The sequence below is a fragment of the Hemitrygon akajei genome, chromosome 20, assembly GCF_048418815.1.
Source record: "Hemitrygon akajei chromosome 20, sHemAka1.3, whole genome shotgun sequence".
Classification (NCBI taxonomy): domain Eukaryota; kingdom Metazoa; phylum Chordata; class Chondrichthyes; order Myliobatiformes; family Dasyatidae; genus Hemitrygon; species Hemitrygon akajei.
Window position 1 is genome coordinate 50,925,417 of NC_133143.1, and position 13,259 is coordinate 50,938,675.

General features: G+C 42.4%; 1 protein-coding gene across 2 annotated transcripts in view; it reads left to right on the top strand.

Annotated features, from left to right (window-relative positions):
- LOC140713771 (cadherin-20-like) overlaps positions 1–10,448 on the top strand; it is a 183,597-nt gene extending 173,149 nt beyond the window's left edge. For both annotated transcript variants that reach the window (XM_073024277.1, XM_073024278.1), the window contains exons 11-12: positions 3,040–3,291; positions 8,341–10,448. In XM_073024277.1, the coding sequence (XP_072880378.1) occupies positions 3,040–3,291; positions 8,341–8,837 (749 nt within the window). In that variant the 3' untranslated portion in view covers positions 8,838–10,448. The remainder of the gene's footprint in view (positions 1–3,039; positions 3,292–8,340) is intronic.
- Positions 10,449–13,259: the final 2,811 nt, after the last annotated feature.

Below are 13,259 nucleotides of genomic sequence, written 5' to 3' on the forward strand. Positions count from 1 at the left end.
ATTTCACAGGGTCAGAGGTACAACCAGGGCTCCCATCTTCAAGATCAAGATTCAAGTTATTTGCCACATGCACATCAAAACATACAGTACAGAGAAATGTGTCATTTGCGCTAACGACCAACACACCTGAGGGTGTGCTGGGGGCAACCGACATTCTAGTACAAACATAGCATGCCCACAATGCTCAGCAGAAGAATACAGAACTCAATAAGCAATAAAACAACAACAGCAAAAATGAACCTCGTTCCTCCCCTCCCCCACCTGTGGTCCTTTAACCCTGGCCAGGTCTCCAGTGGACTTGGGCCTGCAAACACCAGGTTTGGACTCCCCAGTTGCACACTTGGCTCTTGCCAACAGGCCTCCACTTCTGTACTTTCCATTTGACCCTCAGGCCTCAAACTTTGGCAACAATCCCGAGACATGCTAATCATCAAACACTAGGCCTCAAACTCCTGACTTGCCAGTGATGGGACCCCAAACGTTAGGCCTCGAACTCTGGACTCAATGACTTGCGTACTCTGGGGTGGTGTGGTCAGTGGAACTTATTCCTTCTGCCCGCACAGATCTTTGTCTCCGGAACCCAACAACTGGAGGTGGGGGCCTCATCCACTCTATACTAGTTTGACAACCAACACCTGACCAGAAAATATTCTATATCCACATTGCAAGTCTTTGAAAGTGGAGCAGAGACTTAGACTCCGGCCTGACCCCTAGTTAGCCCCAACCCTATCTCTAAATCCTAACCTGATCGCTAACTCCATCCTTTGTCCCCAGAACTATCCTTATGAACCCCCAAAAAAATTAAAATAACAACTAAATCTGAGCCACAACTCAACAGATGTCACAGCTTGGTAACCTCTTGGATTTTCATGACTATGATGAACTGGGTTTGCAAAGGACACAAGAAATGAAAGCAGGAGTGGGCCTGGAGCTGTTAGTGCCCGCTCCGCAATTCAGTAACACCATAGCTGAGCTTTTACCTTTGTGCCGTAATTCTTGATTCACCTAATGTCCAAAACAGAAGAAAGCAGCCAATGTGTACACATATCACTTCTGTGTATATGATTAGATAGCTTCATTAAACTATCTGGCACAATTCACTGCAGTCTCTGCATTTGGGTTGTGATACTTCAACCACATCCAACACTGATGCCTCCTCACACTAAACACAGCTCTCAATAGATACCCCTGATACTTTGGAGTGGCGTGGTAGTGTGGCAGATAGTATAATGCTGTTGCCACACCAGTAATTAGGGTTCAATTCCCGCCACTGTCTCTTTGAGCAGGTGCAGTATCTTAAGGTATATATACAAAAATAAATTTCAGGATGACTGCAGGCTGGCTTTTAACTCACTGCTACCACCTAACAGCCAATCTGGAATCCACTACAACAAAGGGTCTGCTAAAGCACTCAGTGAGACAAGCACTCTGATCGATTTGCAGTTGTCCTGCTGTAGTATGAATAATAATATAGTATGATTAATAAAATAAAATGCATATTGAAATTCAAATTGTTTTATTCAATAAAACAGTATAACTCTTTTGTTCACTACCTGGCTGCCAATGAAAGTCAAACCTGTCAGAGTTTGTGATTAGGTAAGGAAAACGTTACCTCTTCTAATTAAAGTTTGGTTAATCAAGGTTGACCCTCCCCACTAACACAACCCCAATATGCCAGTGCCATATTGAAAATGGTATACCCTGCAGTTTATTGTCAAAACTAACTCACAGCATTACTTTGAACAATGAATGCAAACTTTGTAATGTAAGATCCAGAACAAACATAATGTGGGCAAGGCTAACTGAAAAGCATAAAACAATCCTTATTTCCATCAGTTCTAATTTTGCAGATGCAAGATCTGCATTCAGCACGTAAGATATGATATGAAATGCTGAGTACAGTACAGGAAAGCAATGGGAAAGGAAGAGTTAACTCTCATTTGGAATTGAAACCAGGCCAGGCCAATGCTTTGAGTTTTCTCGTGTCATTGATACCAACAACAACAGTATAAATGGACTCATCCAGTCACAGGTATTTATGAGATTACAGAAGGACTGTAATCAGTAGATAACTCCTTTGAGGGATAACAAGGATGTGTTCTGCTGAACATCCTAAAATATCGCATTGGTGGGGCAAGGGGAGATACTCATCTGACAGGGACTGAGCTACGTCAGTATTATTCCAGTCTTTTGCTGACCCTACAACAATCAAGCTCATGAATCGTCATGGATAACTTCACTCACCACAACTCTGAACTGATTCTGTGGCCCACAGACTAACTTTCCAGGACCCTGTTGCTCTCATGTTCTCGGGAATATGTTCCTTATTTACACAAGTCTTGGGTTTGTCAGTCTTGTAAAGGAATGTCTTTTTTCCATTAATTCTGTTGTACTTCATTAGTTTTCTTGCAAATGCCTGGAAGAAAATAAATCTCAATGTGGTATATGGTAACATATTATGTACTCTGATAATCAATTTTCTTTGAACTTTGATGTAAGAGACTTGTGACTATCGAATGCTGAAAGTGAGGAAAGGAACACAAAAACCCTTTTTAAAGCAGGCAAGCATTTCAAAAATGAATTAAACCATTGTTAACTGAAAACAAATCTATACAGTGATGGAGTTAGATGAAGAGGTGAGAGGAAGTTGTGCAGGCTACGGACATAAGCCGTTCTGCCCAAGTGAGTTCATACTCCTCTACTTCCACCTCTCTTCATGTATTCCTGTCAAAGGAACAACTTGTCTTTTCTTCTTCAATTTTTCATCCTGTAGTTCCCTAAATATATCCACCTTGCCTGCCTCAACAATTCACTGATTTTGAGGTTCACATTCCAACTGCTCTCTAAGTTAATTCACTTTTGCTAACATATTAATGGTTTCTAATTCTGGTGTGGAAATGTCAGATCTTTGTCAACTCTAAATACCATGATAAACCTAACGAGTCGAGTGATCTCAATATGTGCTGCAAACATGTAGTGCTTTGTAAACCATTCATTATCTATATTAGATATTCCATACCATTTTCTTTCCTCGTTCAGATAACACTGCCTGGATCCTGACCAGAAGAGGAGGGTTCAACCACCAAGAACAGGGCACCTTCTACCTGCCAATTCTCATTGCAGACGATGGCCTCCCGATGCAGAGTAGCACCAGCACTCTGACAATTCGAATCTGCGGCTGTGATATAGATGGAAATGTTAGGTCCTGCAATGTCGAGGCCTATAGCCTTCCCATCAGCCTCAGCAGAGGAGCGCTTATTGCAATTCTTGGGTGTATCTTCATCTTGTTGGGTAAGCGGATAGCTTTTGTACCTGGGTGGTCAAGTTCAAGTTCAATTTTAAACGTCACATGAATTCAGCCAAACGAAACAGGGCCAAGATGCAAAACACGGTACCAACAGTCACACATAGTGCAAAGTACGTATAACATATATAATTACGATAGCAAAGAAACATACAGTCACAAAAAATAAAAATGCTATAGCCCAATTTCCTGACTGTCACGGCCTGTAGATTAATGGTGCGTGGGATGTCATCCTGGAAGCACATTTCTGCAAGAACAAACACACAGCACTCCTCATCACACGCTACTGCAGTCGTAGACAAACACAATCCAGCGGATCTTCCACCAAGTGAACACTGGAGGGCAGCACTGACGGGAGGGTCCAGCACGCCCACCACACTTCCACTCTCCCCTACATGTGTGTAGATTTGAATAACACATCCACAGGTAACAATGAGCAAAATTCAAAGCTGCCTCCCAATTTATTATCATTAAGTTGATAGCACAATGTAGGTTAATAGTAATCTGCTAAAAGTGTTTATGAAATTAAGGAGAATTCCTTAAAGAAACTGTTTTCACTGTTGTGGAACTTTGGGCTTGGGAGATTGGTAGAGGTGATGGGTGAGATGTATTAGAGCTTGGCCTTTCAAGAGTGAAATTAGAAATCTCCTCCACAGAGGGAGAGTAGTGGTGGTTGGAAGGCCTCTTTCACAGATAGTGATTTATGGTGGATCTTAATTTGATGAGCAGATTCTTTTATTGTTGCTTGTTGTAAATCCTGGCAAAATCTGTCAGGATCGTGGGAGTACCCTTCACCAGATACACAACTGTTATTCAAGACAGAAACTTATCTCATCCTTTTCATAAGCAACTAGGAATGAGAAAGTTTTGACCTTGCCAGAGAATACAAAAGACGAAAGTGCTAACCAATACAGGAGGAGGAGGATTGTGGCAGCCTGCTTTTACCACTACATTTGCTATCGTATCTGCGACTCCTGTAGGGATAAATGCAAATAGAACAGTAGTTCAGTGGAATCTTTAAACCTGTATCTCACAAAATAATCCATGACTGATCTTCCAAATGGTCAGGAGGGAGATGATGCCCAATAGGAGCAAACCAGGACCCAGGTAATATCACAAGAATAATAGAAGCAGCATTGCAGCACTGATATCTGGGATTAGCTGTCAGTATTACATTAGGTAAAGTTTGAAACACATTATAAAGAGGGCAAGTATATAATTACTGGATCAGGACATCTCCACATTTGCTCTTCCTTCCATTCTAATTGGATTTAGTACTCTGAATAAAGGAGTCTAGGAAGAATTTGGCGAGACACTCTCTGAATTATTGCTTGTAGTTGTAGCTTCCTTCCTTCAGAAATTATATTCTTTCCTTCCAGTGGGTAAAACAGAAATCTGCTAAATTCAGACCTGCAAATGAAAGCTCATCCTTTGGGAAGAACTTGAATAAGATTGGACTATGTTAACATAATCTTAGAAGAATGAGAGATAATTTCATCAAAACATCGACAATTTATTTAACTTGACCTGTTAAATATCTAGAATCTGCTTCATCCAGCTGGGAAGTGTATAACCAGAAGTCATAATTTCAGAATAAGAGAGTTATGCCTCTAATACAAAGATATGCAGATGTTCCTTTTGTTATGAGCATTCAGCATGCTCTACCCTAGAGGGAACTTCAGTATATTCAAATATGAAATCCATCAAATTTTAAACACCAGAAGAATCAAGGGAGATGGGGTAAGTTGGGAAAGCAGAACAGATTTAGAAGTTCAGTGCAGGTACTTCCAGTGATGCTGGAAACTCAAGGGGCCATTTGGCCTATTCTGTCTCTATTTTCATAAATCTTCTGATGAGTTAATTAGCCTTAGCAGATGTGAAAAATGAATGATACTGAATTTCTGCCTAACTTCGACTGACTTCACTTGTAATGAAGTGTAGCTATACCTCACATTATGATACAGAGGAACTCCGTCCAACACATCAGTTGAGTATGTAATAGGTAGCATCTGTCTACTTTACACTAACATATAAATTTAATATAATCCCCTTTCTTTAATCCAGTCGAGTGTAAAGTGATGAATTTAGGGGATCAAAAGCAGGAGCAAAGTATACAGTAAACACTGGGAGCACTAATTACAGAGGAATCGAGGCATACAAGATCTTCATCAATATTCCCTCTCATTTGTAATGATCAGTGTGTGCAATCTTTTGCCCAGTGACAACAACATGTGTACACTGAATAATATCTCCAATAAAAATAGTATAAATAAGCCAGTTCTAAAATCTGCAGACAAATCATTGTCTGCACCAGAAACTGGAAAAAGAAATGTGACTGTGTACAGCTTTGAACTATACTTAACATGGCAATGAGGTAGAGCGTGACAACCTTCCGTGTGCAACTTAAATTCCTTTGTGTGCTACTAACAAAATGTGCGTGCGTGCAAATACGCACACCTATGATCTTCATAGTTCCCTGGAGATGGCCAGACGGGTGGATAGACTGGTAAAGAAGGCATGTGGCGTTGTTACCTTGATCATATGGGGCAGGAGGTCATGTTGCAGCCTTACAAAACTTCAGTCAGGCCACGTAAGACATAGAGTAGGAGCAGAATTAAGCCATTTAGCCCACTGAGTCTACTCTGTAAAGCAGAATGTGGATCGAACCCATCACCTTTGCGTTATTAGCACCACATTCTGACCAACAGAGCTAACCATCCTGCAGTGTGCAAGGACCTCCATGTTCTAGCAATCACTGTTGGAGTGGGCAGTGTTAGAGTGATCCAGCTTTGGTTCAACAGGCTTGAGCGGGAACGGACAGAGGCTCGAAGTACATTTCCAGCAGGTTTTTTTTTTCCTTTTAGTACATAGCTAGTGCTCAGAGAATGGGTCCAGAGTTCCTTGCGTGAGATGTGGGAATTTTGGGAGACCTCCGGTCTCCTGGATCTGCACAAAGTGCTCCAGCCTGCAGCTCCTTAGAGACCGTGTTAAGGAACTGGAGCTGCAGCTCAATGACCTTTGGCTCCTAAGGGAGAATGAGGAGGTGATAGATAGGAGCTACAAGGAGGTAGTCACTCCTCAGTTGTAGGAGACAGATACCCGGGTGACTGTCAGAAGAGGGAAAGGGAATAGGCAGCCAGTGCAGAGTACTCCAGTGGCTGTTTCCCTCAATATTAAGTATACCGCTTTGGGTATTGTTCGGTGGGGAGGGGTTGGGAATGACCTAGCAGGGAGAAGCCACAGCAGACAATCTCTGGCACTGAGTTTGGATCTGTGGCTCAGAAGGGAAGGCAGGAAAAGAGAAGAACTGTAGTGATAGAGGATTCATTGGTTAAGGAACAGGAAGGAGGTTCTGTGGTTGAGAACAAGATTCCTGGAAACTTTGTTGCCTCCGGGTGCCTAGGTCTGGGACATCTGAGATTGAGTCCACAGCATTCTTAATGGGAGGGAGAGCAGCCGGAAGTCATGGTCCACGTTGGTACCAATGGCATGTTTAGGAGAGGTGACGAGGTCCTGCAAAGTGAGCTCAGGGAGCTAGGTGTGAAATTAAAGGACCTCCAGGGTTGTGCTCTCAGGACTCTACCCATGTCATGTGTTAGTGAGGACAGAAATAGGAAGATTGTACAGTTTAACTCAAAGGAGTTTGTACAGGAGAGTGGGCTTCAGATTTTCCTATCATTGGGCTCTCTTCCAGTGAAGGTGGGACCTGTACAGAAGAGACGGTTTGCATCTAAGCTAAAGGAGGGGACCATTTTCCTAGAAGGAACTAGGTAGGGTTAATGCAAGCAGGCTTTTTCTACTGAGGTTGGGTGGGATTACAACCAAAAGTCATGGGTTAAGGGTGAAAGGTGATGTTCAAGGGGAACTTGAGGGGTATCTTCTTCACTGTAACAGTGGTGAGAGTGTGGAATGAGCTGCTAGTGCAAGTGGTGGATGTGGGGTCAATGTTAACATTCAAGAGAAATTTGGGTAGTTACATGGGTGAGAGGGGCATGGATGATTATGGTTTAGGTGCAGCTTGATGGGACTAGATAGGTTGATGGTTCGACACAGACTAGATGGGTTGAAGGGCTGGTTTCTGTGCTATAGCGTTCTATGACTGACTCAATGTGTATTTCTAGTCACCACCTAAAAGCAAGGATGTTGAGGCTTTGAAGAGAATGCAGAAGAGGCTTGTCAGGATGTTTCTGGATTGGACTGTATCAGCTATTAGGAGAGGTTGGACAAACATGGGTTGTATTCTCTGGGGTGCTGGAGTCGGCAACCTAATAGATACCAGATGTATAATCAGAATCTTTTTCGCTAGGTGGAAATAAGAGAATCTACAGGACATGGGTTTAAGATAAGAAGAGGGAAGTTTGAAGCTGTGCAAGGTCAGAGAGTTCTAGAAAGCTAGACCAGTCAATAGAGCATCAGACGTTTAATCTGAGGGTCTAGGGTTCATGTCCCTGTTCAGGTGCTAACTTTATGAGGCCGCAGGGTAGCATCGTAGTTAACACAATGCCCGGGTTCATTTCCCATCACATCCTGTAAGGAACTTGTACTTTCTCCCTGTAACCACATGTATTTGTTCAGGGTGCTCTGGTTTCCTCCCGCAGTCCAAAGAGCTAGGCGTTGGTAGGTTAGTTGGTCATTGTAAATCAAACAAGGATTAAATCGGGAGATTGCTGTGAGGAGTGGCTGGAAGGGCCTATTCCGCACTGTATCGCAATAAAGTAAAGATAATTGACACTGAGCGTGCTAGGTGCCTGGAATTCATTGCCAGGGAAAATGGTGTAACCAGAAATGTTAGCAACTTTTAAGAGGCTTTTAGACAGGTATGTGAGCAGGTAAGGAACAAAGGCAGATGAGAGCCAGATTAGCAATATGATCAGTGCAGGCATTGCGGGCCGAACGGCCTGTCCTTGTGCTGTCAGTTCAGCATCCTATGTTCTTTGGATCAGGGGCAGTCTTAAATGTTTATTATTGTCCTTTTTTAAAATAATACGAAGGACAGTCTCAGCTAACTTGTACCAATTCTTCTGCTTCCCTTTCAGTATTAATATTGTTAATTTTAACAATGAGAAAACACAAGAAAAAATCCCTTATTGTTGACGAGGAGGAAAACGTCCATGAAAATATTGTGCGTTACGACGATGAAGGCGGTGGTGAAGAGGACACGGAGGCCTTTGACATTGCTGCCCTGTGGAATCCCAGGGAAGCTCACTTGACAAAGTCCAGGAGGGACATGCTGCCAGAAATTGAAAGCCTGTCCAGGTACGTCTCGCAGTGCAGATCAGGCGACGACAGCATCAACAGCTACATTCTGACGAAGTTGCACGATGCCAACACAGACCCCTGTGCTCCCCCTTTCGATTCCTTGCAGACTTACGCATTCGAGGGGAATGGCTCCATAGCGGAATCACTGAGCTCCTTCGAGTCGACCACAACAGACTTGGACTTCAATTATGATTACCTCACCGAGTGGGGACCTCGGTTCAAGAAACTGGCAGACATGTACAGAGGCTCCGAGAGTGCTGAAGACTCATTGTAGCCGGCGGGGAGAGCTTCTTGATTAATGGCAGCCTCTGTTGTTCAGCATGGATCTCTGCCCATTTTGGTCAGAAAGCCCATCGTCAAGATGAAGTATTTTTGGGGTTTCAACTGGGATCGAGCAAACCATGTAGGAAATAGTGAAACTGCAGATTGGCAGCTCAGACAGGCAGAACACATGACAGGAAGGACAGGGGGAAAAAACTTGAATCATTAAAGTCACTATCTGCCTGTATAGAAGGACAGAAAATAAAAAAATAAGGTATCTCAGCCTCTGAGGATAAAAGTGATTATGTCTTGCCTCTGTAACACTGAAATCTATTCTAACACTGAGCAATGGCAGCTCACAGAGCATCCCAGCCCTCACTTCAGTAAATCAGAACGAGACTTGTTTGTTCATTTTCAAAACTCACTGTAAATATCTAGGCAGGGATGTGGATTATTAATCAGGCCATTGCCGCAGTCATAGTGTAAACAGGTTTACATTTTATTTGGAAGTTCATGCAGTGTCATTCTGTGACCCGGTGGATTGTTGAGTTATGAAGAGCTCTGCCTTTCTGGTTTAATTACATGTCAAAAAAAAACATTGTCCTTATATGTGAAAGAATCCTATAAGCTGATGAAGTGGCTGTGCATACGTCTGTCTGAAAATCCAGCAAGATTCAGGCTGTCCAGCTGAATACACAAAGGAGGTTTGTAACTTCAGCAAGAGAGCCCCTTCCCCCTCCCCAACATCCATATGATGGCAAATCGGAAATTGCAAGGGAAGCAATTCTGGATCCTTCTCTTCCTTAAAATTTGCTTCGCATCCACAGTCAAACCCTTGGAATTCGCATTACTCAGCAGCAAGCCAGAGAATGGAACTGAGGAATGGACTCGTAGGTGGAGAATTGCAAGCCCCAGCCTCAGAGATATCTGTTAAACGGCAGCTTACAGATGCACTGAATTCAAGACACTCAGACCTTGGCTGAATGTCTAATACAGAAAGGCAACGCAGATCAAACAAATGCACATTTTAAAATGTAACAGAATAGATTGTATTTAAAATAGGATGCAAAAATAATGACATTTAAGTCGGTGTGAAAAAATGTTAACCCATTATTTCCCTGACTGTGCATGCAGTTAAAGGTATACTGGAATCAGATAACTGTAAATAGATGAGCAATGCTTTAATGAATTATTGATTCCGTTGTCCTGAATACAGGATATGTGTCCAATGGTGGCCAATGCCTTTGAAAATGGCTACTAATCCGTTCAATATGACTGGACCAGGTTACGTTTTGAAAACAAATTGATTTAGTCTGGATTTACAGTGCACATTGGAGACAAGAGTTTGGTAGTCAGGGACTGCTGCCTTTGGTTTTGTGTACTTGCTGCATAAAGACAGAACTTACCACTCACTGTGTTTTATCTGTCTTGTGACAGATGAGACTTGTAAAAGGTACTCTGATTTCAAGGACAAAATGGTGAAAATGTGCATCTTTAACAACAAAAACTGTATTTTCTTGTTTATGGAAAATTTTTGTACATTTGTTAATTTCTTAAAAAAATGAATATTGATGTGCTGCTTGTCAGGACGTTAGCAGTTGTTTTAATAAAAGTAAATAAGTCATCCATTATTATTTCAATCATCCTCCATTCAAATCCTACAATTACAGCTTTTGTCTTATTGAAATCAGTTACATCCCCCCTCCCTTACAGTCACCATCCTCACCCCCCAAAACATTCAATTCAAGTTTGATTGTCATTTGAATAACCATGAATACAGCTAAACAAGACAGCGTTACTCCGGGGTCAAGATACAAAACATAGCACCAACGGTCACACACAGCACAAAGCACACGTAGCACATACAAGATCGCAAGCACATGTAAGATATCAGTAAGATACAGCCACGCAATAAAAATAGTCCAGATCAACACATACAAACAAGCTGGAGGAACTCAGCAGGTCGGGCAGCATCCGTAGAAATGAGCAGTCAACGTTTCAGGCCAAGACCCTTCATCAGGACTCACTGGGCACCTAACATTCCTGTCTTTGCATTGCTTCACGTCAAGCTCCCTAAATTAAACCAAGTCATGCCCAGAAAGTTCTCTATTGAGGGAGTCCACCCAAAAAGCCTGGATATGCAGATCCCACATCGGCCTTTACAGCCGACTGAGGAGCCACCAATAGACAACCCCTTCAGAGAACATTATACTCAACTCAAGGGATCGCACTTTAACTACTAATGCTTCACATTCCCAAAACCAACTGGGAAGCACGAAGGCTCTGCAATAGCTGCCTAATTCCTGCCTTGTCAGTCAAACAACTAAGAACTTCCCCAAACATTTTTTCAATAGCTAACAGAAATTTATAATCCTACAGTTTTTTTTAAGATTACATTGCGTTATTTCCCTGTGTAGTTCAGAACAGGGTCCAAAGCATTATATATCTCTTCCTGGAAACCCTAGGCTAATTAATCTTCGAGTGTTGGCAACACTTATTCAAGTATTTATTACAGGAAGGATCCCATGGCAAGGGGAAGGAATTAAGGTCTGGATATAACAGTAGATTTTAAGAGTAAATTCCGCACATGGAACCCAGTCTGATTCAGATGCTTGGTCGCTACTAGCAGTGAATTCTGCAGAGTTAGTCAGAATCTTCACTTATTTCTGGTAGAAGCAGAGGATGTAGAGGGACTGGTTAATACACTGGAGTTTAGAGAGTCCGGGTTGGTGTCAGGGGATGCACAGAGGTAATTAGGAACAGAGATGGGCATATCAGGTGAAAAAAAGTTTAATTACCAGATGATCTGTGATGATCAGGGATCAAAGGGGCAGAGATATCAAGGAAACTGTAAACAAAACCAGAAAATGTTGAGAGCACAGCAGTTCAAGCAGCATTTGTGGGAGGAGAAGCAGAGTTAGTCTTTCAGATCGATGACTTTTTTATCAGAACTGCAAAAGAGATGAGAAACAAATTAATTGTAAGTTGGAGATAAGACAGGATAAAGTGACTAGAGTAGGGTCACGATAGACATGGGAGTAAGCTGTAGATAGGCTGTCGTGAGAGCAGTTGGGAAGAGAAAGTGCACAAACAAAGGAACATTACAGGAATGAAATGAGGCAAGTTAGAGAGCAAGAGCACAACTAAATGAACATAAAATGTGTGAAACTCTGAGCCTGTGGAGAGAGTCAAGATTATAAACACAGGAGATTCTGCAGATGTAGGAAATCCAGAGCAACACGCACAAAACGCTGGAGGAAATCAGCAGGTCAGGCAGCATCGATGGAGAGGACTAGGCAGTCAATGGTTTGGGCTGAGACCCTTCATCAGGACCATTCAGTCCTGATGAAAGGTCTCAGCCCAAAACATTGACCATTTCTCTCCATAGCTGCTGACTTGACCCCTTGTGTTCCTCCAGCATTTTTGTGTGTGTTGAGCCAATATTGTAAATGAACAGCATACAGCAGAACTGAGCATAAATAGGAAGTTGCCTAAAGGATGAAGCCTGCTAAAAGAGAAGGCGAGGTGCTCTTCCTCAAGCTAACATTATAACAATCGAGAAAGCCACAAGCACCTTTGACAAATTACTTGTCTCAACCCTGGCACCAGCCATAATCCTATATGACACTATTCAAGTGTTGCCTAGGCTTATTTATTGGCTTTGATCATCCCTAATCTGCATCACATCTAAATCTCATCTGCGTCATCCATCGTCCCAGTACTGATTGCTCTACATTAACTGCAGTCCAGTAAAATGTAAGTTTAAAATTCCTATACCTAAGTAATATTTTGTTAAGCAAAACTTCAAGAGTTAGAGAATAGGGGAAAACAACACAGAGGCCCACAAAAGAGCCATTCACAGAATAAATCTCCAGTGGATCATTTTGTGGAGCTTAAATGGGGTATGTCAGCAGTCACAACTGCCTAAATTCATTCCCATACACAGATCTTCCTTTAGATTCAACCAATATTAGACAGTTGATCTGACCTGGGATATTTTCAATGGGAGGGAAGCGACTGGGTGTTAGGAAGGAAAGGTGAGTGTCAGATTCACTGCTATCATTACCCGCTTCCATATTTCATATGCAAAAGCCATCAGGTTTCCCCCGGAGTCAGGAGTTCGACCAATATTACATGATATCACAGAATTGAAACCTTTGGCTTTTCCATCGGAGCAGCTCAGCGAGGTTGCTGTGATGAACCCGATAAGTACATTTTACAATCTAGGTCTAAAATGGGTTGAAGCTTATTCCAGGCAGAATAAGCTCAATAACAGGTCCAGACACACCAAAAAAAAATCCCTGATGTTTATCAGGAACTGGATCACCCTGCAGATTAGGTGCACTCCTCTGCTCATACTTGGCCTAAGATTATAGCCACCATCATCACCAGCTCCCCCAACTCTCATCTGCCAAGTTGCTATGGAATGAACTTC